General features: G+C 39.7%; 1 protein-coding gene across 1 annotated transcript in view; it reads right to left on the bottom strand.

Moving 5' to 3' along the window:
* Positions 1-3,104: 3,104 nt before the first annotated feature.
* The window catches only part of dock3 (dedicator of cytokinesis 3), a 69,249-nt gene continuing 45,678 nt past the window's right edge, over positions 3,105-26,675 (bottom strand). The window contains 17 exon segments of the mRNA XM_037684461.1: positions 3,105-4,065; positions 6,732-6,814; positions 6,987-7,109; positions 7,195-7,282; positions 7,390-7,502; positions 8,111-8,192; positions 8,358-8,493; positions 9,864-9,985; positions 10,231-10,347; positions 10,431-10,514; positions 10,619-10,798; positions 10,945-11,031; positions 15,174-15,340; positions 15,536-15,677; positions 15,886-15,990; positions 16,248-16,334; positions 20,660-20,808. Coding sequence (XP_037540389.1) covers positions 3,463-4,065; positions 6,732-6,814; positions 6,987-7,109; positions 7,195-7,282; positions 7,390-7,502; positions 8,111-8,192; positions 8,358-8,493; positions 9,864-9,985; positions 10,231-10,347; positions 10,431-10,514; positions 10,619-10,798; positions 10,945-11,031; positions 15,174-15,340; positions 15,536-15,677; positions 15,886-15,990; positions 16,248-16,334; positions 20,660-20,808 — 2,468 coding nt within the window. The 3' untranslated portion in view covers positions 3,105-3,462.

Raw genomic sequence — 26,675 nt, 5'->3', positions numbered from 1 at the left:
TCTAGCTATTTGAAAGATAGGAAACAGTTTGTACAAATTATTGATGTAAGATCTGACCTCAGTAATATCACATGTGAAGTTCCTCAAGGTTCTGTACTTGGACAAAAGTTATTTATTTTATATGTGAATGACTTGGTAACTATGACAGGACTCCTTAAATGTGTTCTATTTGCAGATGATACCACATTATTTTGTTTGGGTAAAGATATAGAGGAGACAGAATTTATGAAAGCACGAACTTGGTTTAAACTTAATAAATTATCATTAAACTTAGATAAAACTAACTATATGATATTCAAGCATAAAAAGAGAACTGTCAAGGTTCCATTTAAAGTCGAGGGTGTTGAGATTTGTAGATTTAGGTGAAGTTTTTGGGCGTTATTGTTGATGAAAAACTGACATGGAAACATCACATAAATGATGTAAGAATAAAAATAGCTAAATATATTGCAGTACTATACAAAGTACGGGACTTATTGAATGATAAAGTTCTGTATATGTTGTACAATGCAATAATTGTTCCACACTTAATTTATTGTATTGATGTTTGCGGGAAAGCGTGCAAAACAATTACAAATCCTATTTTTGTTTTACAGAAAAGAGCTGTAAGAATTATTACCAGGAAGCATTACTGTCACCCATCAAGTTCAATATTTTATCAACTGAAGTTATTGACGTTCCATGATTTGGTAGGTTATAGTATTTTATCAGTTATGTATAGGGCTCATAATAACACATTACCTTTAAATATCCAGTTAAATTTTGTTAAAAGAGAGAGTTGTTATAATCTTAAGAGGATAGAGATATTTGTGAAACCAAAATTTAGAACTAGTTTGAAGGGACCCCATACTTCAATTCAAAGAATTAGATTATGGAATAATCTGGAGAGTGATATGAAAAATGCCAGATCAACATGTATGTTTAAGAGAATGATCAAAGTTGATTTGTAAAAAAAAAATGAAATAGCCTAATGTGTATTTTTATGAATTAATGCTCGAGAAGGAGTTATTTATTTTGTTTTTGTTATTTGAAGATTATTATTGTTTGAATTGATTTTTGGGTCAAAAAGGACAGATTTTTTTTTCTTCTTTCTGCTGCCTTTCATTTTATTTGTGATTGTATTTCTTATTGTATATAGAATTGTTTTGTTTTGTTTAAAAAAATTAATAAACTTTATAATAATAATAATAATAATAATAATAATAATAATAATAATAATAATAATAAAAACATTAACACACAAATGATGCTCTACCATATAAAGATTTGGTCCCTATAGGGACTACAGGTCCTCAGAAGGCTGATGCTTACACCAGAAAAGGTCCTAAAAGGTATGAAAAACAAAACAAGGACACACACACTTCAGCCCAACAAACTGTCACAGAACAGAGAAAAAGAGCTCATGCCTTTCTTTCAGATTCGCTGCATTATTCAGTGTCTAGCAGCACCCTCTGCTGTTCACTAACAGGAACTGTACACCCAAGAACAGCAAAGAAAAAGGCTAAGGGGAGAAGTTAGAGCTGATAAAAGATTGTCTTTAATGTTTGGCATTGTTAATGAACTCCATACCACAGCATTTATGGGAGTAGGAAAACCACTTTTACCACCAAACACTTTTGATCATGCTAACACCATATGTACAGGAAAGCACATTGAAAAGTGTATAAAGAATCTGTATGAGAAGAATGGTGGAGACAGCCACAGTCTAGTGAATTTGTCCTTTTCCAAACACTGATTATAGGTATTTATCAATTACATTGATCTCTTGAGTACATGTATATACACAAAACAACAATAAACCTTTTTTTAGGGCATCTGCGATAATTCTCAAAAATATTTCACAATACTGCCGTATGTACAATAACAGAATTTACATTGAAAAATTCTATTGTACTTATATTCTGAGTATCACTTCAGTCGCCAGTTGTCCTGTCGGACTCACACGAGATACTCACAAACTATATATATCTACTAACCTTGACTTCATACGAAGCACAGCAGCCTCTGCAGTACCTGGGCCTTCTGTGTGTGTGTGTGTGTTTCCGCAACATGCTTACACAACTCATGATCTCACATACAAAAATAGATCTCCTCTAGTCAGCTGACAACTTGATGTGCAGCAACACAAAGCTTCCACCTGCCCGAAAGTAAAGGAAAACAAGGAAGTGTTCAAATATTAGCTATATCCTTCCAGCGCTGTTTCTCCACTCCACAAATTAAGAAAAAGAAAAAAGGAAACCTCTCTGTTTTCTGTCTGTCCATCTTCAACGTTCTCCTAAAACACATAATCAGTTTCAAACAACAGAAGGCGAGCGAGAAAGGGAACTATTAGTGCTCCAAAACGACAATCTGGAGCCAAAGCAGAATGAGACCATATAAAAACATTAGGTAGATTTTTCCCCCTCGGTAGTCAAAGTGGAAATGGCTGAATGAGAGTCCAGATGAGAGGTCAAACTGCATTTGAGTGCACTTAAGGCAGGTAGGCGACTCCAACCCCATCTGTGTGAGCTCTGCAGCAGAGTCATCGGTTACAAGCGAGCGCCGCTGCAGCTATCCATGTCCGGCCCGCGCTGCTGACCTGACGCCACGCAGAGACGGAAACAAAGATGGCGGGAGAAACCAAGACGGAGGCAGCGGCGTCGATTCTGAGAGTCGAGGTGTGAAGCGAATTTTTTTTTGTGTGTGTGTTCTTCATTGACCATGGACATGAAAGCTGACACCTTTATGTCCTCGGTTCAAACCCTCCGTCCAGCCAGTCTGCTCCCGTTCCTCTTGAGACATCTTCACCACAAAAAACAGACACGTGGAGACTGTAAAGCACTTCAACAAAAACTGGGATATGCAGCTTGTGCAGCACGAGCAGAACATCTCATCTGAATACATTCACATAGGCGTCCATACGCGTGGTACGAATGGGGAAAAAGTTCATGACTTTTCATGTCCAAGACGAGAGCTGCACGTTCAGCCTTAAAGACCGGTGATTGATGAGAGCCCAGCAGCAACACGTATTACAGTGCGCCATTTGATATGATTCACTATTAAGGAGCACTTAACAGTGTTTTTGGAAAAACGTAATGGGCTCAAGCCTTTGAAAACACTAGAATGTAGCAAATTTATCAAAATAATTATCCGTATATATGAAGCATTTCAACGAGAGAAGTCACTCGGCTGTGAGCAGCGACCTTCTGCAGTTACTTTGCTGTGAAAACGACATGAAAAGCAACAAGAAGAGCGTTCAGAGTGGACTGCTTGTGGGATCATGTTGGCTATGATCGTGGCGAAACGGTTCCACAAAACTTCTCGTGTTATTTTCAAATGGGAAAGAAACATGCTCACAGACGAGTTGTACAGCTGTGTACAATCAATATCATCTTTTGATCAGTTGGTCTCATTGTTCAGCAGATATCTTTTAGCTGCACGTGGAGCAGTGATGCAGGCTGTAGCTTCACGGCGTCTCCCCCATCACTGATTTTCCTCGTGCTCCTCACTGATGCACTGCTCCCAGGCGTGTTTCCCGGGGTCCTCCCTGTGGCCGTGGGGGGAGTGGAAGATCCTGCGAGGCAGCGGGATGGGCTGGGGCGTCAGCTCCTCCTCTGGGATGCAGCCCTCTCTCAGATAGGGTTTGGGGGGCACAGCTGGAGGCTGTGGCCTGCGGTAAGGGATGTGGTGAGGGCCGTGAGTGGGAATGTGGTGGTGGGGGGGTGGGCCATGGGAGTGGCTGTCAAGCCCAGAGTGGGTGTGAGCGTGAGGATGTGTGTGCGGGTGCGACGCAGGGTTGCGGTAATGGAAGGGCCGAACCTGGTCCATGGAGTCGATTTCTGGTCCGCCATAGTGCATGTGCAGGTAGGGGGAGGCCAGGTACTCGTCAGGGGGGGACCACAAGTGACTGGGAAGAGGCTCCAAGGCATCATTCCTGATGGGACCGGGATCAGGATACTGACCTCCAAAGTTACTTTCACTAAGAGACGAAACGCCGCTACTGGCGCTGCCCGACAGGGTGGAGTTACTGCCCCCCAGAGCTGACTGAGGACTGGTGGGGGAGCCAGGGATCGGGTGGAGAGGAGACTGCAGAGACAAACACAGCGGCTTTCAGTGGTGAGGTTCTCTGGATCACAACGATTACTCTTAAATTCCACCAAACCGTTCAACGCACTCATATGTGCAGTGTGTGCTTCCAATAGTTCTTTAGACTTTCTCAGTGGTGTAGTCTACATTGTTGTAGTGGGTATACCGTGGTGAAGTTAGTTTTATGTTGGATGTTGGACACCGCTGAAGCCACAGAGCACAAATGTCCAACGCCCAACGTAAAACTAACTTTACTGCGGTCAGTCCGTATACTGTGCTTAGAAACCAAAGTACACTGGTTAGTACAATGTAATCGTCAAATTATTTTGATTTTTAAGCATATTGAACATTTCAAAATGTATCTTATGTTTATATTTGGATAAATGTACAACAAACTTTGTACAACAGTTGGCTTTGTATTAATTATACAATAATTTGCTGGATAAGCAAATGTAATGAACAAGAGCTGCATACCGATAAATTGTTATGGAAGCGTTTAACGTATCAAAGACACGTGCCTAATCATATGGCATGTATCATTGGGCACTTTTAAGTGGGTATACTGAAATTCTTAAGCTTTTCTAGTGGGTATGCTCCATATACCCGCATATCGTGTAGACTATACCACTGGTAATGGTTGTTTAAAAAAAATGTTTGAGTTGTCCTGACCAGAAGAACACACTGCTTATTGTGCACTATGTGCCTAAACAATTAGGAACTTGAACAAGTGAAGTACAAAAGAAAAAAGGTTTGATCTATAAAAAAAACATCTGTTACAAATACATGACCTGAGACTTGGATTGTTCTTTTCTTGATCATCTTCATTAGTTTGAGTTTTCATCTGATCACTCTTTGGGAATCACCTTGTAGGTGCTAAAACGCTACGTTGTGTTTGTCAATCTGCGTTATATTTGGTATTTTTATAGATTCAACTAAAGGATTTGGAACAATCTGTGTCATTGTGACAGAGTGCTGGTAACAATAAAAGCCTCCAAATTACAGTTAGTTCTTTGCAAAGTTGTTGGTCTTGTGCCGACAACACTCGTTTATGTCTTGAGTTTAGGAGCCTTTTAATGTCTGAATGCTTCAAAAGTCAGAGCTAAGTTACTTAAACAAACAAACAAAAAAGTATTCTAGTGAAACTAGTCAGATACTGAGGAAATCACTTTGCAAAAATCTTCGAAAGACCTTCAGAAAGCCTGAATAATTAAAAAAAAAAGACCACTTTAAAATATGAACGGCAAGCCTGGCTCCTTGGAAGCAAAATATAAGGAAATGAGGAATGATGCTAGGTCTTTGTACAATAATGTTTATTAACTAAATGTCCAGAAATGTTTCATACAAGAAGAATCTGTCCAGATGACTTGATTTAACTTTTTTTTATGATTTATTTACCAGGATGACTGAGCTTACATCAGGACTTTATTTTAACCATTTTGGCCAGGTTGTCCTCAGGCTGGTTCGGTGAGAAGCAAGCGGCCATCAGGTCTCTAACAATTTGTTATTCACTGATGATCGATTGTGTAGACCAGGGGTCTGCAACCTGAGGCTCTGGAGCCACATGTGGCTCTTTGGTCCCTCCACAGTGGCTCTTTCAAGCTTTGACCAAAACTGACATAAAACAATGAATTTTATAGGATGTTATACCCACAACAAAAAAAAAAGACTAGTTTTAGCAGTTTTCCTATCATTTCCTTTGCAATTATGTGGATACTAGTATTTTGTAATAATACACAGATTAAATTATACTCACTTTAACTTTATGCTTTATTTCTTCAAAGTAGGATACTCAATTTCTCCACAATAAAAAAAAAAATGCATATGCCAGCACAGTTCATTGTTTTAGTTTTTTAAAAATTGGTAAAAATTATACATATATATATATATGGACTTGTGGCCTGTCCAGGGTGTCCCCCGCCTCTCTCACAGTGATAGCTGGACACGGGCACTGGTGTCCCCCATGACCCATAAAGGAAGAAGCAGGTAAAGATAATGGATGGATGGATGAATGGAATCCAATCTTTTCTTTTGTCTCAAAATGTAAAAATATCAATAAATATTAACATTCATTGGATGTTTCTAGTTTTATAATTTCACCCCTAATGGCCAGAAAAGCCCCTCTAACAAACTTAAAGTGGCCCGTGGGCCACCAGTTGATAATGACAATTGTAGCAAGTTTTGCAGCTCTGAACACGTTTAATTTAGTGAACGAAAGGGCAGAAATGTCTGTTTTGATCACAAAGGCTGCAGACCCCTGGTTTAGACTGATGGTCCCCTTTTACATGTGAAAAGCCAGTTTCTGGGAATTCCACAGCAAACTGGTTTAAACCACTTTGAAAAGGTGCTATTTATACTCCAGAGTTTGTTGGCAGGTCTCAGACCGACGGTCTTTCAGATAAAGATGAAACGTTTCAACCAAGAAGAATCTGTCCAGATGACATGATTTAACTTTATTGTGATGTTTAAGAATATAAGTTTCAGTATCCTAACATTGATCCAATAAAAAATGTAAAAAATAAAACTGAAAAAGCTGCTGAAATAAGTTTTTCACCTATAAAAAAATACAGCTCAAATTTTTTGTTTGTTGTTATATTTATATAATATTTGCTGCTTTTAAAATTGTCAAGCTTCGTCGTGTCACATTTAATATGCACAGTCTGAGGTACCTTTCGGAGAGATCGAACAGGCAAAGAAGGAGGAGGGTCACTGTTCTGGTGGTGAAATGCATCACAATGCATCATAAAATGTCCTGCAAAGACAGACTTGTATTAAAACAGGTGCAGAGAAAGACTTTAACAACAATCCTAAACTTCACACAGCTAGCAGCTCCTGTAGGGAACAAAACTTTGACTTGATGGAGCAACGAAAGGTAATAAATCTGAGATGTGAAAGCTTAACTGTGAGGTGGGATGAGAAAGTACCTGATGGGAAGGATCTGGGAGGCACAGCAGGCATGATCACACCTCCAGTGGAAGCTGACATGTAGGACATTTGCTCCCTGTTGTCTCCATCCAGGCTCCAGCTGCTGGAAGCATTTGGAAATACTGGAAGCAGAACCAAATGTCCAAAATACATCATATCCCAAACATCTCATGCACATGGGAATACTTCACCATCCTCAGAGGTTACCTTTCTCTGGTAGGTTCATGTGAACATCTGCACAAGGCTTACAGGGGCTAACTTGCTGAGGTAAGGCACGCTGCATGTGGTTATTCTGCTGAAGAGGAAAGAAACATCTTACTTTGAATGATTTTCCACATTTTGCAACAGATGCTTCTAACACACTAACACACGGTCGGTCATGGCACTGTCCATGTGCCGCACCTGTCCATTCTCTGCCATATTGTAGTACATGTTGTTGGCCCTCTCACGGTGAGACGGCAAAAGCATCATCACTTCTCGGTTGTGTTTGGTCTTATCAGGCAAAGACGGCGAGCCTGCAAAAAGATAGAATCAGGGAAAACATTTTTTTTAAATAAATATTAATATAAATATTAAATAGGGCAGCACGGTGGCGCAACTGGTAGAGCTGCTGCCTCTCAGCGAGCAGGTCCTTGGTTCAAACCCCGGTCCAGGGGCCTTCTGGGTGGAGTTTGCATGTTCTCTCCGTGCATGCGTGGGTTTCCTCCAGGTACTCCGGTTTCCTCCCACAGACCAAAAACATGCATGTTAGGCTGATTGGTAACTCTAAATTGTCCCTAGGTGTGAGTGGGAGAGTGAATGGTTGTTTGTCTCGTTTGTCTCCATGTGGCCCTGTGATGGACTTGCGACCCGTCCAGGGTGTACCCCGCCCCTCGCACAGTGATTGCTGGACATGGGCACCAGCGACCCCCGTGACCCAAAATGGAATAAGCGGGTAAAGATAATGGATGGATGGATAAATATTAAATATATCACATCTCTGTTTTTAAAGCACATACTGTCTTCAGTTCCAAAATATTCTTAAACCATGAATCTATTGTTGCTGCTGTGTGTGGTTAAAGACCGTTCAGACATGAATTATGAGGAAAACGTACAGGACAGGACCGAGTTTGATGTTTCTTACCTCTGGCACTTGACGGAGCAGAGTTGATAATCTGAGAGGAATTAGAGCGGATTGAGCTCAAACTGGAGGAGGATGGGCTCGGCTGAAAAACAGGTTAGATTCCAGAATTAAAAAGCTGTATTCAACATCTTGTATTTAAGTGAATGGAAATTACTTTAAAGGCATAATACTTTAAGTTACTGTATATTTGTCGCCATTAAATGCAGGAGTTGCACACTGTGACGTGAGCAGACACCGGGAGTCGTACCTGCATGTGTAACGCCTCCTCGGGGTGCTCGCCCATCAGCCCGTCGGTCATTATGACCAAGTTCCCGGCCTCGCTCGACGTGTGGGAGGACAGGGAGGAGGAGGAGTGCCGGATCGACCCCTGCAGGTTCAGAGGGCTGCAGGACAAAGACGATGTCGTAAATCATTCAGCCATTCAGATTTCTGAATCCCCATCTTTAGTAAAGGAGCTTCTTCTGGACCTCTGGGGTTCTATTGAAGAGTTTTGTTCATGCAGCATTTAGATTGTGGTTCCTTCTCAAAGTTAGATATTCTGCATTGCATAGTTGTTAAAATATAAAAAAACGTTAAAGGGATGGTTTAGATCTTTTGGAGTGTGGTTCAGGGAACAAGATTAAAAAGTTATTATGTTGGTCCAATTCAAAGATCCAGTTATATGGAACATTCAGAACTTTGTAAAACTATGTTTCTCTTTTGCCCCACATCTTTGAAGTCTCAAGAATAACAACTAACTTTTTGACACTCTCCTCTCTTCACACTTGAAAGAACTTCAAAAACTGCCCTGAAGAAAACAATAACTGAATTTCTTGGTTTTACCAGGTGGTGAAACATATTGGACTTATTGTATGTTTCTTTTTGATTTCTCACTGTGTTTACCCCGTTTTAATCTATGTGTAACTTTGTCTTTACTTGTGTTCGTCTTAACCGAACCCTTTGCATGACCGTTCTCAACAGTACCTGAGCTGTGCTTTCGACCATGACAGGAAGAAGAGATGCAGATCTCAATGGAACCTTCTTTGATCAATTAAAATGATACTGATTGGACCAACAAGCCAGCAGTTAATCAGGACCAGGACCAAAGTGGATTCTCTCAACTTTCAATAAATCTAAAAATTTTGTTTTCAATCAAAACAATAATGTACAAACCTTTATAAGGTCATACATTTTGCACTTCACAGTTATACACATGGATTTCTGGGAATATTTTTGAATCTAAATAGCAGCAGCAGCAGCTAGCTGTAGCCCTTCTGGTGCAGTCTTGTAAACATGTCATTTAATTTCTGATTGAATAACTGTTTTATGTGAGACTGGCAGTAATGTAAAGGTTTTTAAATAGCGTTTGCATGAACATCTATGACATTTTTAAGACTATAGTTGTTTTAAGACAGAAGAAATCCACTTCGGTGCTGGCCCTGCTTGGACTAGCCAGTAGCTCATCTATTCAGTCAGACTTAAACTCTATTACTCCAAACTGAGGACATTCAAACAGTTATCTACAGCTGGTAAAATATTGATTGTAAATACTCTTTCAATAAAGACACACTTCGAAAGACTTGAAATGTCCCTTTAAAGACATTGTTTCGAGATAGAGTCAGTTTTTTAATCTAAAATGCTGTATGGGGTTCTCCCCTGGATGGAAATTAAGTTTAAACATTTGATGTGCTTGGGAAACATTTATGTCGAGTTCAGTCAAGGTAAAGTTCAGAGAAATGTCACAGTCAGGTAGATAAGAGTCCTGGTGACTGACCTGTGCCTGTGCATGAGGCGTACACTCTCAGGACTCATGTGGTTGTGGGAGGAGAGGATGCCTCTGGGAGAGTTGACCCCCGAACAGCCTGCCGGGCCAAACCGATCAACGCCGGGAACACACTGCTGGGACCCAACCATATACTGCTCTGAATATTTACACAGCTCACACCATCATCCATTCCAATAATCAAAATACACAACATGCTGTTCCTACATGCACACTCATGAATGCAATGAAAAACTTGTCTGCAAACAGCTGTTACATAAAAACACCCAACACCCAACCATTGATCGTTGGGCTTCCTTTTAGTGCAATGGAAGGAGGCATTAGTGTTAAGAACGTGGTCATGTGTAAGCTTACTCACATGGTGCAAACCCGTCCTCATCATGTGGAACTGATCCACAAGCTTTTTGTGCAGAGGGCGCATTTCTGGGTGCACCAGTTTCTCATGAACAGCCAGCCCCACTCCAAGAATGTGCACCTGTGGGGTCAAAAGCATTAAAAACATATCTTTATTAGTGACACTGTGTTCTCCAAGTAGATCCATATCAAACCAGATCTGACCTGCTCCTGCATGAGGTCCTTCAGATGTGTGATCCTCTCTGTGTCCTCAGGGTGACTGCTGATGTAGTCCTTATCAAAAAAAGCCTGTTGCAGAGGATGGAACAAAGAGATAAAGGTTCATCACAACACCAGTATGACAGTCATCATTGTTGCACGCCGCTCCCCCTCCCTGCGCCCCGCAGCAGTACCTCCTGATATCTAGCGATGCCTCCGTTCACAGCGGCGTCGATGACGCCGTTGAGGCACATGCTGAGCGGGTTGATGTTGCCATGGTGCTGCCTGTGCTGGTACTGGCTGATCAAAGTCCGCAGCTCCTGGGTTTTATTCTCCACCACGTAAATGGCATTCTCCAGAGGGCTCACCTCCACCTGACAACAAACACATGACAGTCACAAAAAACTGCTGAGTAAAGGAGGTACCACTCGGGAAGCATCTGAAATCAGCTTAACAGTTTATCAAACACATCTCGTCATGGAGTGTGAATTTTTATGAAATGAAGACAAGAGCTCCTCACCACTTCTCTTCTTTCCACTTCGGCCCAGCGGGCGATCCCAGGCAGGGGACGGGACAGGATCAGGGTCGTTCTCTCAATCCACAGACTCTGTGGGAAATGCAGATAAAGAGCTGAGGTTATCCTCTCAGCCGGATCTGGTGCTAAACTAGACCCAGCAGGCAGCTGACAGGGAAATAAACAGAGCAGGCAACAGTATTTCCTAAAAACTCTGCTGCAAACTGCTGACTACACGTTACTCCTTAATACACTACTTTGTGTAGTAAAATTATAAATGTGGGTCACTGTGTCAAAGAAAACTACTTTACTGTGTCTATCAAGGTCCCTGAAGTCTTGGAAGATGTTTTTCCACATTAAAAGCCAAAGCAGAATTAAAAATAAAAGAAATAACTTCAAAAAAATAAACTTTCTACTGATAAAATATTTATAATCACAGCAAGAACTCCATGCTTTCTTAGTGTGTGTGTTTGTGTGTTATGTTCTGGTTAAGATTAGAGTTTGGGTGTTTTCTGATTAAGTTTTACACATGAAACTATGCTGAGATCATAAACTAGCCTTGTGGAATAAAAACAGAATATTTTGGATCATCTTATTTTTATTTCTGAATGTCTTTTGTTCGCAGTTAATGTAACAACCAAGTTAAAGGTGTGCTGCTCAGGTGCAAAAATCAATTAGTAAAAATAAAAAAATTAAGTAAAATATGTCACAAAATGACACTGTCACAATTTGCATTTGTCCCTTCTCTACCTGGAGGGATGTCTTTGAAACAAAGTGAGGGGCTTTTAAAACCAAAGTTTATTTTTGTACTAGATTTATTCAATAAATTTATTTATTAATCCAAACAAAACAATGAAAGCAAAAAGGGAAATGTCGGTTCACAGATGAGAGCAAAAATTAGTGTTCACTTTTTATGTTTCTTTTATTTTTTGTTTGTTTGTTTGTAACAATGATCCTTGAGCAACATTGACTGTGGTGTTGTATATCAAAAATAACGCTCATTTTAGACAAATGGCTTGAACAGAAAGAAGTATTTAGTCACTGAAATGTTGAGAAATCAACAAATTACAGCATAAATGATAGGAAAGCTAACAGCTGTAATAATCCTTTAATTAAACCTAAAAATTAAACAGATTTCTCATGATCAATGACTATGTGAGATTTTGAATGCCACCACGTCAAAAGGATGTTTATCAGATGGTCTGTTAGCAAAACTGTCATGAACCAGTCGATGGATTGAAATGAAACAGAAATTAATTCGTGGATCTGCATCTACAACTTAAAAAGTTTTGGTGTCAACCTGATTTATGATGGCCACCACAACTGATCAACCACAGAAAACACTGTCATGGCTATAATTTAATCAGTTTTAAAGATATTAAGCTAAAATTTGATGTGGCAGTAGCTGAGAGTCCTCCTTAATACTTACCTCAATTGCTAATAGATCACATGAGAGCTTTGTTTAAAACATGCACAGATGCAGGGCTGCAAGGGATATGCATTTCTTTAAAGAACACTAATATTTACTAGATTAATGGGTGTTTCAATCATACAAATTCTTCACCTTTTCAAGCAAAAAACTTTTTTTCTTTTTACACGTTCACTTTTATAGCTCCAGATTATGATGTTGTGATACTTTAAATGTTTCTTTTTGCCTGATTTATATGTTTAATTCACAAGGTCAGCAGATGAAGCTCAAAGCAGCTTTAAAAGCTATTTGATGAGCAAATCATCATCAAATTAAAAAAAGCTAAACTTAATACCTGGAGACAATCAAATGAAACCAGCATGTCTGACTAGATGCATATCCTAGGATACATTAGCAAGTGTGCCGATGAGTTACCACCACCAGGACTGTGGCGTGCTACCCAAACCAGAAATCCTGGCTGAATGCAGAGGTCCGCACCCTGCTGGAAGCCAGGGACACTGCCTTGAGGTCTGGCAACTCACAGGAGCTGAGAAGGATAAGAAAAGAGCTGGATTCTGGTATTAAATGGGTCAAAGCCACATATGCACAGAGGACCAACAGAGCATGTGGAGGGGCATTAAGTGCATAACAGATTATAAAAGCAGGAGTGAACAATGCCCTAGAGACCCATCACTGTCTGATGCCCTCAACAAGTTCTACGCATGCTTTGAAGACACGAACAGACCACCCAGCACCAGACTCACCTCATCACTGGAAGAAGAGCATCTCAGCGTGACCTCAGCCGAAGTAAGGAGTACTTCAGGAGGATTAATCCTCATAAAGCAACTGGCCCAGACAACATCCCCTGGAAGATGTTGAAGGAATGTGCTGATCAACTCTACGAGGTGCTGGACAACATCTTTAACTCCTCCCTCACCCTGGCAACAGTTCCCACCTGCCTGAAGACTGCCACCATCATCCCAGTTCCAAAAAGCTCTACAGTGACTGGTCTGAATGACTATCGGCCAGTGGCCCTCACCCCAATAGTCGCTAAACGCTTCGAAAAACTGGTCATGACCCACATCAAAACAACCATCAACATCAACGAGGATCCTCACCAGTACGCATACCATGAGAATCAATCAACAGAGGATGCCATCTCCTCTGTGGTCCACACTGCGCTCAACCACCTGGAGCAGAAGGACTCTTACGTCCGTATGCTCTTTGTGGACTTCACATCTGCCTTCAACACCATGATCCCCCAAACCCTGATGGACAAACTACTCACACTAGGACTAAGCCCCTCCATCTGCAACTGGGTACTAGACTTCTTAACAAACAGACCGCAATCAGTGAGGATCCACAACTTCTCCTTCTCCACCATAACCCTCAGCATTGGCTCCCTTCAGGGCTGTGTGTTGAGCCCTCTCCTGTTTACTCTGCGCACGTATGATTGTGCAGCTACCCATCCAGGCTGTCATATTGTAAAGTTTGCAGATGATACAGCGGTGGTGGGATGCATAACAAACAATGATGAGTCTAGCTACAGGCAAGAGGTGGAACACCTGGAGAGCTGGTGCAAAGAGAATAACCTTCACATCAATTTGAAGAAGACGAAGGAGCTGGTCGTGGATTTCAGACAGATAACACCCCCCCCAATATAGGAGGATCTGCGGTGGAAGTGGTCTCCAGCTACAAGTACTTGGGTGTACACATGAATGACAACCTCAGCTGGAGCAACAATACCACCAAGAAAGCTCATCAGAGACTCTACTTCCTCAGGCAGCTGAGGCGGGCTGGTCTGGGAAGCTCAGTCCTCACCTCCTTCTACAGGTGTGCAGTGGAGAGCATCCTGTACTCCAGCATCAACGTGTGGCATGGAGGCTGCACAGAAGTCTGTTGGAGTCAGCCTCCCCACCATCACAGACATCTACACCTCTAGATGCAAGAAGAGGGCCACCTGCATCATGAAGGACCCCACTCTCCCAGCACACACACTTTTTGCCCCGCTCCCCTCAGGAAGAGGTTGAGGAGCATCAAGTGCAGAACCACAAGACTGAGGAACAGCTTCTACCCTGAGGCTGTTAGACTCATGAATCTCTAATCAGGATAATCACTGTGAAAAAAAATCACTATAATGCCACTTGATTGTTGAAATGTGCTGCTGATTATCCATGCTGCTGATTATCCATGCTGCTGAGCTCATGCTGCTAATTTATTTCACGCTGCTGTGTTCATTCTTCCTCATCTGCTCACACAGACTCATGTTCATGCTACTGCTGTTTGGTGTATTGTTTTTGTACTATTAGTGCTTAGTGTATTCTTAGTTTAGTGTATTTCTTAGCTCATATCTTAGATCTTATTACTCTTTTTCTTTACAATTTATACTTTTGTTGGATGTAACTGGGACCCTGTGTACACAATTTTGTTCCACCTCATGTACCACATGAGATGCGAATGACAATAAAGAACCTTGACCTTGACCAAGATGTAAAACTTAACAAAACTGAACATCTAATCAAAATCTGGGTTTTATTTCTAATAATTTGTAATTCATCATTTAAGTCTGTATTGTTTTATAACTAATAATTTTAATATTCTGTTAAAATCTTAATAAACTATTTTTACTTATCAGGTGTTTAGTCAACATGGAGGAGAAACATTAAGTCATTGCTTTTTGACCAGCTGTTAGTTCTTAACTGTGGCCATCAGGGGAGATATGCCAACTTGCATCACCTGGAGGTCTGCTAACGCTGCTGTATCTAATGGTTTCCTGCTCTATCCTGCAGTTTCAACAATCAGATCTTTAGCTGCTGTCTCTTCATACCCTGAACTCATTCTCGCGGTCCTTGGGCCCCTTGTGGAAAGGCCTGTCGTAGTGGAAGCGGCTGACGTTATTGATGCGGTAGAAACTCTTGATCCTCTCAGGCACGCGCTCCAGCTGAGGCACATCAGAGATGTCTGATACTGGAGTCACAGCGTAGATCTGCAGATCTGATGGCCAAGTGTTAAGAAAAAGACAGATCGAGAGCGAACAAAAGCATTTAACTTCTTTGTCCGAGTCTAGAAATCAATATCAGTTTTTAATATTTATAGTCAACAAAGTGTCAAGCAGCATCAACTTATTTATCTGATAAAAATGCTCTTTTCTTTCTCTTATGCGTCCCTGCAGCGTGAACACATGGATACACTGAGCATCACTCTGCAGGATGGTGTCGTCCGGTTGATTAGTGTGCTGCATGGCGATGGCTTGTGGAAATTCTCCCAGCATCCTTTGCTGGAAGTCCTCGAGACGTTCATAGTCATAACCGCGACAGATAAACTCCTTGTTCTGCAGAGAGGGAAAGAAAACAGCTGTTTAGATCTCACAGAGTTGTGTAATTTAATTTACATTTGTAATTAAAAAACACAATTTCCTTATTTTTTTTAGAACACTGAAAAAAAAACATTAGCAAAATATGCTGCTTAACCTACCGCTCTGCACAGATACATGTCATTAAATGAGTATAAGGATAGATAAAAGATATAACAAGTCTTACTCTAAGAAAGAAAGGAAACTTCCTGCCGTAGAAGCCCATTCTGAAGAACTCCGGTTCAATCCTCTGCTGCTCAATGATGTTGTCATAATAAGCTGCCTCCATTTTCTGCAGCATGAGGATAAAAACATGCAAAAGAGTTATCATGAATAATAATTTAATTACACGTGTTCCTGAATCCCCTACATGTCTTGATGAGTGTGTGTGTGCTCAGGTAATTAGGACATTGTGTTTGGCGCTGTGTGCACTTCGCACCACACTGCAGCAGCAACAGAGGAAGCTGAAAAATCTCACCTCCCTGAATCACAGAGGATGCTCGTTTGATAAGAGCAGCAGAAACTGAGAGCCTGCAACACTTTACTTACCCGTATCCAGCTGAGACTCTGATAATCATATAAAGTCTCATATTGGAACGCCAGCTCCCGGCAGAGAGAGATCCCATATTCCCAACACTGCAGAGTCACAGAGACAAAGAAGGAATGAGAAACACATATAAAACCTAATATAAGTCTTATTAACCAAATAAATCATCTTCAGAAAGTGAAATGTCCCATAGCGTCAATGGTTTGTTCTGTGTATACTCTCCTCTTGGGCATGAATGTCATTAATTGGAGGCTTTTAAAGGTTGATTTGAACAATTGCTGTTTCAGGTAACAATAAAACTTGCAACTTCAGTCATTTATAAAAGCAAGAACCAGGTGTGCAAGTTTGAATTTATTGCAAATTTTCTCTAACCCACAGGGCTAAAATTATACATACAGGCTAGAATACACACATTCACATAAATCTTTTAAAATGCAGTGCTAAAGGTTAACTTCTCAGCAGGTCATTTCTTTTTGCCAGACTAAAAATGATTTGTTTGACGACTCTCATCGGATTGATGAATACTCATCTGTCCCTCTCAAATGAAACTAAAGCTTTTAAGGTGTTTAGGAATAACCTGGTAACCATCAAGGTTCAAGACTGCCATGAGCTGGAAACTGCAGAAACACCAGAATCACTGTCCACAGTGAAACAAGTTTTACACTGTATCACCTTGGACTGAGAGAGTGCTGACCAAAAGTGCTCCAAGGGTGCAACCTTCAAGCTTCAAAAACAAACCAAATACCCTCTGAAGAAAAAAATATGTTCAGACTAGTCTAAGTCTCAGCTTTTTTGCAATAACGACAAAAAAGCACACCGGCAGTGTGACCACAAAATTTGGCTGTTTGGAATCGCCACTGAGCCGTACCAGCAGAACGATGAGGGCAGACATGGAAATCCAAGTAGAGTCTGCCTGACCCAAAATAATTGTGTTATCTGAATATGGCTTCCACACTCAGCCTTGAATTGTCCAGCTATCTCAACTTCTCCTGGTTGTTTATGTGAACAAGAAGCTCCTCTCCCCACCCCCCACCCCACTCCCCTATCGCTCCCCTCCTGAGGACATCTGTGGATCTGTGTCAGAGTTGAGCCGGCTGATAAACACTGTGCCATCTTTATCAGGACTATGGAACTTTTTGGCAGTCTCCACAGACAACTCACTCCCTCGTCGGGCTCCTAATACATAAATGTATTATGATGTCATCAGTATGTTGCTGTTTCATGTGCCGAGGTCATTTTTTTTGCAAGCTTCGCACTGTGACCCCTCTAGGACACAGTGTGAGACTAGTTTTTTTATTACACCTTCACTCTCCCTCATGTTTCTTTTCGTTATGTGAAAAAAAGGCTGCGTCTCTCAAGGCCGGCAGCTTCAGTCACCTCCATCTCCCCATGTCTGTTTGTTTATGTTTATCTCGGACGGGCTGTACTGAAATGCAATTTTGTTGCGCTTCGGTGCAATGACAATAAAGGTGATTCTGAAAAGCATGTTTGGAAGCGTCTAGGTGAGGCTTGCATACCTAACAATAGCTGTACATGCTGTCAAGCATGGTGGTGGTAGCATCATGTTGTGGTACTGGTGCATTGTACAAAGTGGATGGAAGAACAAAAAAGGAGGTCTACCTCACAATTCTTGATCATAGCTGCAATTTAACAGCTAGACAATGGAGACGGGGACACATTTGGATGTTTTGGGAAGACAGTGAAACCAAATGCATCAAATTTGGTTTCTGAATGTGTAAACTGCTTCAAAGTCAGGTCCGTACCTGGAAACCAACCAGTTTCAATGAACTTGGCTAATTCAGTCAAAATAAATGGTTAAACATCCAGCTGGAACAATGCCAGAAGCTTGTTGATGGATACAGAAACTGTGGTTGATGTCCAGCTTTCCAAGGGTTATTGCACAAAATATTGTATTTGGGCCTGTATGTATAGTTCTGACCCTGTGCGGATTAGAGAAATATCACAATAAATTCAATCTTATGAGTCAATTTCTGTGGAAATAATTGACATTGTACATTGTAAAATCATTCTACAATGGAAGCTCATCAAAAACAGCAACCTTTTTTTTCTCATGTAGAAAATTGGCAGAACCACAGGAGAACACAAGTATAATGAAAGACAACACTTTTATGTATTTATTTCTGCTGCCAGGGTCCAGTGGGCATTTTCCTCTCCAAAGCACACTGAGCAGTCAGCTAATTTAATTTTGACGATGAATACCGGCCAGGGAGGAGTAATTTTGGAAGGAAAATCGTATTTGAACTGAAAACTGATCCTGAAGGTGAATTATTACACAGACTGTGCAAAGGCCAAGCGTTTGCATTTACATTGTGTTATTCTGGATGCTGAGTTTTCTTTGTTTTGTACAGAAAATGTAAATAAAGGTTATGATCTGCGTGTTTTTTAGTTTTCATTTTATTTTCTGGCTTCAGACTTTCAAGTCTAAATTGCTGTGGTACAACTTCTGCTTTGAGTTTTGATATTTTTCTCCTGATTACATGTTCTGAAATTTATTTAACATTTCTTCATGTTTAATTTTGTAGATTTTTGCCTGTTGGTATAAAAGGACCAACAAAACGACTTAACTTCTAATTCAATAAATTCTAAATGTGATATTTAGATGTGATTGAAGGCGAAATCAAATAAGTGAATTTCTTTTGTAGACATCCCTCAATAACTTTGTTTAGAACTGCCGTTGTTATTAAATCAGAATATTAATTTGAGGCAGAAGTACAGAAAAAGATTACATAAGAATTAACTAAAAAAAAAAAAAAAGGAAGTTTTTGTTTGGTATGAGGACACTTTTAAAATATCTACATGTAAAACACACTAACAAGCTTTTCAGTTCCATCAAAAACATAATTATCTTTGAAATATGTTCTGATGTTTTTAGCATTTCAATTTGCTTCTTTCAGCTAGCAGTCTGCTACTTTTACATTTTAACTGAGTCATTTGACATTTTTAGCTTTTTGCTGCTCTCAGTTTTCAGCCAACATGTTACTACGCTTAGCTTTTAGTTAGTCTTTTGCTACTTTTAGCTTTTAGCCAAATTTTCACTGCTTTTAGCTATCATTCAGATTCGGTTAGCAAGTGTTCTACTTCATTTAACTTTGACAACTCAGTTTCAGCTTCATCAATTTTACAAGAACTACCAGTAGTAAAACCGTTCTAGTTAAAACGTTACTAGAACCGCCTTCTTTCACCTGCGTAATATCACTAAAATTAGAAACATCTCATCCAAAAATGATGCAGAAAAACTGGTTCATGCATTTGTCACGTCTAGACTGGACTATTGCAATGGTTTATTATCTGGGTGTGCAAATACTTCTTTAAAAGGGCTTTAGCTGATCCAAAATGCTGCTGCCAGAGTTTTAACAGGAGTTAGTAGGAGAGATCTTATCTCTCCAGTTTTAGCTTCCCTCCACTGGCTCCCTGTCAAATCCAGAATTTAATTCAAAATCTTACTTCTACCCTACAAAGCCCTCAACAACATAGCTCCATCTTATATTTGAGCTCTTTTTGTTCCATATTTTCCTAACCGAGCACTTCGCTCTCAAACTGCAGGCTTACTTGCGGTTCGTAGAGTTTCCAAAAACAGAATGGGAGGAAGATCTTCCCGTTATCAGGCTCCTCTTTTGTTGAACCAACTTCCAGTTTCTGTTCATGAGGCTGACACATTGTCCAGTTTTAAGACTGGACTTAACACGTTCCGTTTTGATATATCCTATAGTTGTGGTTGGCTTGTTATGCTGTCATAGGCTTAGACTACTGGAGGACAAATTGACCTGAATTCTTAAATTAATTGTTAAAATTGAATAGTTTTCATTTGATACTATTTCTATCTTAATGTGATTCTTGACCTGCCATTGTGTATCTGTTCCTCTCAAACCCAGCTGGTCAAAGCAGATGAACGCTTGTCCTGAACCTGGTTCTGCTAAAGGTTTCTTCTTCATGAGGGAGTTTTTTCTTTCCACTGTCGCCTTCATGCTTGCTGAAGACGAGAGTTCTGTGATGGAGTTCAACTCAAAGCAGTTGCTCCTCAGATAAATAGTGTTAAATTATTTTTGTGTACAGAATGTTTCTTGTTTCTGAGAAGACTTCTGTTGTGACTTGAATAAAATGACTAGAGTTGAATTGAAATTTTAGGCAGACATCAGTGCTCAGTGTTCGCACTGCAATTTTTGCATGAAATGCCGTTTTTCTAGTTATAATTCGTTTCACACGTGCCATTAGTGCACAGCCCAGTTTCTAATCAACAGCCTTGGACCTGAATTCACTTCTTCTCGTGACTTTAGTGAACAGGTCAAAGGGCACAGGTCTGTAGTCTAATTCTTTTACACATAAATTTCAGCTGGACTCCCTAAAATCAGGAACCAGCGCTACAGGAAATAAACCTCTAAAAAACATCACTTGCCTTGCCCTTGTTGAAGTAGTGGAGGATTTTGCGGCTCAGGTTTTCTTTGCGTTGCCACTCACTCTGACAGGGATAGTGGAGGAAATCTCTCAGAGGCCGGTCCTCCCACTGCAGAAGCTCCCAGTACAGCAGCAGGGTGAACGCTGCCTCTGTTGTGGCAGTGGAGCAGGAAAAAAAGGGAAAACATGATTACATTCTTATAATAAAACAGCAGATGTTAAACATTTTCCTGAGTCTGGCCTCAGAGATAATGTGATCCCTTCGAGGCATTCAGGGCCCACGATTCAAGAACAGATGGCACACGACACAAAGCACGGTCGGTGGCACGGCACACAAGATGCTCAGAGAGCGCTGACTGGACTTTGGCATAATGTTGACTGGAGGTTGAAAGAGCATGTTTACATTCAGATCATTAGTTCTCTCTCTGTTCACACACAGAAAAAAACATTATGGTAATTCCTGCTTTTTACAGAGAGAAAAGAGAGTTCATGAAAGAAAGCGTTGGTTACGAACTGTAACCCCAGATTCTATGAGTATAGGCGTAGCCCTTTAAGACTGTCACGACAGTCTTAAAGGGCTACGCCTATACAAAAAAGACCTGTCAGACTCCAGTCTGTGCTACTTTACTCAGGTAAATACCAAACTAGATACTTTCATTGATGATTGTAGACAGTGGATAACTTTTAAAGACATCATTCAGAATTTTTTTAAGTGGGCTTCTGTGGAAAGGTTATAACCAGTAAATTTTTACATGATAAAATTTCTTTGAAAGGCCTAAGTTTGGAGACACAGAGTTTAGCATCAAAAGGACTCATGAGCTAAAAGCTAGTCTGAGAAAGACCACAAAGAAACTGGATTACTGTGGACCTTTATTGGTAAAGCTGCACTAAACTACAATAAGTGAGGAAAACTAAATAATTATCTAAAATAATAATGAAATGTGAAACTGACTGTGAGATAAAAGAGATTAAATAACATATAGTGCTATAAATGTTTGTTTTAAAACAACAAAAATCATTTTGGTTTTGTGCCTTGTTTGGACCTGTTCATCAGTTTGGTCAAAAATAAACTGTCTTTCACTAAACTGACATACTAGAGCCATCTACAACAGGTAAGATATTAATTGTTCATTTCTACTGAACTCAACATTAAAAGTTCACTTAAGGGACTTAACTATGACCTATTTAATGTAAAGACTTGAACTGAAAGGTTAGGCCAGGGATCTGCAACCTGCGGCTCTGGAGCCACATGCGGCTCTTTGGTCCCTCTGCAGCGGCTCTTTCAAGCTTTGACCAAAACTGACATCAAACTGAATTTTACTGGTTGTTGTAACAACTAAAAGGACTAGTTTTAGTAGTTTTTCTGTAATTTATTTTGCAAATATATGAATACTAGAAACATTACAAGGAGTATACTCACTTTCACTTCATGCTTTATTTCTTCTAAGTATGATACATAATTTTTCTACAATTTAAAAAATAACATAAGAATGCATAGTTTATTGTTTTAGTTTTAGAAACTGGGCAAAAACTATTATTTTTTCTTTTTTTTTTTTACAAGAATCTCGTCTCTAGTTTTGTCTTAGAATACTTTGTATAAAAATATCAATAAATGTTAAAAATCATTCAATATTTTTGGTTTTATAAAATCACCCCTACCGTCCAGAAAGCGCCCTCCAACAAACTTAAAGTGGTCCATGGGCCACCAGTTGAAAATCCCAGTTGTAGCAGGTATTGTGTAATTTAGTGAACGAAGGGGCAGAAATGGCTCTTTTGATCGTAAAGGTTGCAGACTGCTGGGTTACACACAAAGACTAATAAGGTCAAAACCTTTGGGGATGGGATAGTTGTTAGAAAGTTGATTGGGTCAGATCTGCTTGATCTGGTTGAAATAATTATTTTAAACAGGAAAATAATCAGATATGTGCCGTAAATTAAACTTTAAAAAAGATCATGGTTTGCTGCTTGTTGTAGCTTCATGTGGCTGTCCTCCAGCAGAGACCACACACTACAAGTACAGTGCATCTTTAAAAAAAATTCTGTACCACTACTGACAAACATATTCCCACAGGACACAGGCACGCATGCACTCAAGAAACAGCTAAATACAAAATGGAGAGACTGTGTACAGATTGAGGCACAATATGGAGACGCCACTCAGAAAGCTCCAGCTAGGCAAATTCCTCCAAAGTGGCATCAAACCACCCCATTGTGCATCACTGCTGCCCCTTCAACATTTTAGCTTCTTTACAAATGCCTTAAAAGCTATTATTGGTAAAAATGATGGATTATTTGATGCCAGCAATGTTTTTTTTTTTACTTCTAAAATCAAAGATCAGCAATTACATGAGAGACGATTGCATATTTTTCAGAGAACAGTACATAAAAATAAACCCTTCCTGCTCTGTGTGTACTTTAAATATATGTATTTATGAATGTTTAAACAAAGCCGCCCTCCTCCATCCCCTCGCTCCCTTGGGTGGGAGGAAATCTGCTCCGCTCTCTCAGCGAAAGCACCAGTCGACACAAAAGAAGAGCTATTTTCTCCCTTCCTCCTCAGAACTGAGTATCTATTTTTAAAGTAAGGAGGAACACCGGGAGCTTAAATTCTTTCCAAGGAATAGCAGCGAGGCTTCCTTTTGTAGTGAATTGTGTAACCGCTTGTCATAGGCTCAAATTAAGTAATCTTCACTTGATTTTTCTTTTTCTAACCTCCGAGCAAGTGTGACGTTTGTTTAATGTGTGGTTTTAATCCCAGCAAGAGTGTCTGAGTGTTCGCATCATCTGAGCTTAACATAAGTCTGTGGTTTAGCTGGTTTCTTTTTCTTTCTGTTGTGTTTGTGCACAATTTACTCAGTCATAAACACTTTTTGAATATTAGTGTCAGTGCAGTTTAATGAGATACAATAAGTTTAAATGTGTAACATTATTCAAAAGTGTAGAATTAGGTAAAAATAATGTTTTCTTATATGTAATTAGAATCATCCATTTTGGCCTAATGTTGCAGGTATAGTAGCCTAGAAGGGACAAATCAAACATTGACTCATGAGAAAAGATGAAATTGCTGCTCCTTTTGAGACCTCATGTCTTTTAGTGCTCAGAGTATGTTGTAAACAACTCTCCACTACTACCACACTAAATTTGAGCTCAATATTCATAAAAACGAGTGAATTAGTTATTTTGTACTCACTACGGTTGATTAACTGTGGCAGCCATCTTGAATTTGGTTGACTTTGAGCTAAAACCTTTGGAATGCGACATTATTTAAAGATGTTCATGAAATGATTATGTTCTGAGCGCTTCAATAAAAACCATTAAGAAGATTAATTTAAAAAACAACTTAGTAACACGGCAATCTAACAAGCGCATGCACACACATAAACACACACACAGTTAAAAACAGATGTTTGCCTTTCAATGGAGGGCAACAATGACTGGTATATGCAACCCTAAAATAAAAGCAGTGCATTGAGGTGAATAATTTAAGGTAAATTGAATATTTATAAATTTAAAAGCTTCTTTAAGGAAACAGTTAGTTTAAAATGGTCAAAACTGGTTACAGTAGTTTTATCTGTTCATCATAAACCACTATAAATTATATTTGTAAATAAAAGTCCAACTTACTTGTTTACGCAATTAATAGTCTGTAAAGTTCACTTGATTTCCTGCTGACATGTGTCAAAGTGGCATTACCAGACTTTAAAAGAACTGTAAATCTTTTTTCCTAACAATAAATAATAAATCCCACAATGAAACGCTAAATGTCAGGAGCACCTAATTAGCTCTACCTGACATTTACACTGTCTGTTTACCCAAGAGAGGCTCAGTACTCCCATGTTGGAAGTCTCCTACCTATAATTATTTTTATCTGTAGATGAACGATTATTAAAATCTGGTTACCGTTTCAGCAGATTTGATAAAATGAAGCCCTTTCCTTAAATTAAGTCAAGTACGTATGTTTGTGTGTAAAAGAACATTTGGTAACTAAAGTGCTTCCCAAAAAAAAACCCATAACATTTGCATGACAAATACATTTGCATTATATGCATTCATTACATGTTGCAAAAAACAAAAAACAAATGCTGAGATGAACATTTGTTGAGATAGTTACATGTGCAGAAACAGGAAGTGATGACAAAGAAGGGCGCCTGCATGTAAACAGAGCATTGCTACATTGGCTAACGACACAGACAGTAGAGAAGAATCTGATATTCCTTTAGATTCATTTGAATCACTCTTGGAGAAGAGTCTGGGTTCAGATAAGATTGTTTCAGTAAACAAAGACCTTTTCAAATAATTCCCCTTTGATGTCACTTCCTGTTACTGCTTTGCTGAGCCAAGTTAAACATAAAATATGCCCGTCATGTGACAAACTGGGTAAAATAATGTAAATTGTGCCCAATTGCACAAATATTAAGATGGTTTCATTGAACTTTTGTATTTGTAGGAAATGCATGTCTCAAGCACTTTAAAATGTTAAGTGAAAAATAAAAAAGAAATAACTAAGAGATGTTATCCTCAAGGAAGCTATAAATTAAAAAGCATACCCAACTGACCTTTTCATATTTACTAATGCACAAGTGTAAAATCAGGCACCGCATCCCCGAACAGTTTCACAGCTATATCATTTGCACATGTATTGGATAGACTTACAAAAGTATTAATAAATAAGTTCTATTAGTATTTTATGTTGCGAGCCTGACATGCAATGTTGCCGAGCGTCTCTGCAGAGCAGCTGAAGCAGAGTTAGAAGTGAACACTGTCTAGACCAGTGTTTTTCAACCTGTTTTGAGCCAAGGTACTTTTTTCAATCACAAAAAAATCACAAGGCACACCAATAACCAAAAATGTAAAAAAAAAAAAAAAATGAAACTGTAGCCTATATTAACAGTATATACTCATTCTCGTGACATTGTCTTGACTAGGAATCAATGAAACACAAAGAAAAATGTATTTTATGATCTTTCATATTTCTACCTACTCAGTGTGAAACCAGTTTGGATGAACACAGAGCTGATATTCTGGTGGAAATTGAAGAATGGCACATGTGCAGCTCTTTTTCAACAGCTCTTAGTCGCTCTGTTTTTAGTTTTTATAGCAGTCAGGGCTGAGAAGCTCAGCTCACACAGCGATGTTGTGGAAAAAGGGAGCAATGTCTTTGTTTGCCAGAGTGAGGAACTCCTTGGCAGCAGCCAACTAAAAACTGTCTAAAGGTAGATCAGCAAAGCTTTAAACCGTGATTTTGTCATGGTTCAGTTAGTTCCTCCTGCTCCTGTAAAGTCATGTCCTTTGAACTGATGATGAGCTGATGGGTCCCTAACCCAGTCAAATCATTCAGTGAAGGCTGAAGAGAAATAAAATGACATATTCTCCCCAAGAGTTTTCATAGGTTCACCTATCGTCTCACACAATGCAGCACTGTTAGCATCTCGCCATTTTAGGAACATTTCAAGGTTGCCACTTTCCATATGCCGCTGCCATAGTTGCACCTGTGAACAGCGTTTGTTTTCCACGCAGATACAAAGAGCGGTAGGCCAACAATAGTGTTTGTAGAAAGAGGTTAAAACATAAAAAAATAAACTTGTAAAAAAAGAACAAGAGTAGTCCCTCGCTACTTCGTGGTTCGACTTTCGCAGACTCGCTCTTTCCTGGTTTTTCAAAGTAAGATTGGACATGACCAAAGGCTGATTGATGGAGGAGACATGGATTGGCATGGATTTTTTTTTTTTAATAAATTATTTTAAATTATTTAGCACCTGATGCACCTGTGTGCAGCCCACAAGTGCAGGAAGAAGTTCCCTCCTACAGCATGTCATCTCTGTTCTGCAGCGGAGAAATGGGCGTGGCTGAGAGCAAGAACCTGTCAGCTGAGAGAAACCCTGATTAGGAAAAAGGAGGACCTAATGGATGATGGTTGGACATGGGCACCAGTGACCCCGTGACCCAAAAAGGAAGAAGCGGGTAAAGATAATGGATGGATGGATGGATGGATGGATGGATGGATGGATGGATGGATG

Source organism: Nematolebias whitei, chromosome 11 (assembly GCF_014905685.2).
Source record: "Nematolebias whitei isolate Nwh7 chromosome 11, NemWhi1, whole genome shotgun sequence".
Classification (NCBI taxonomy): domain Eukaryota; kingdom Metazoa; phylum Chordata; class Actinopteri; order Cyprinodontiformes; family Rivulidae; genus Nematolebias; species Nematolebias whitei.
This window is presented reverse-complemented; position numbering and strand designations above follow the sequence as displayed.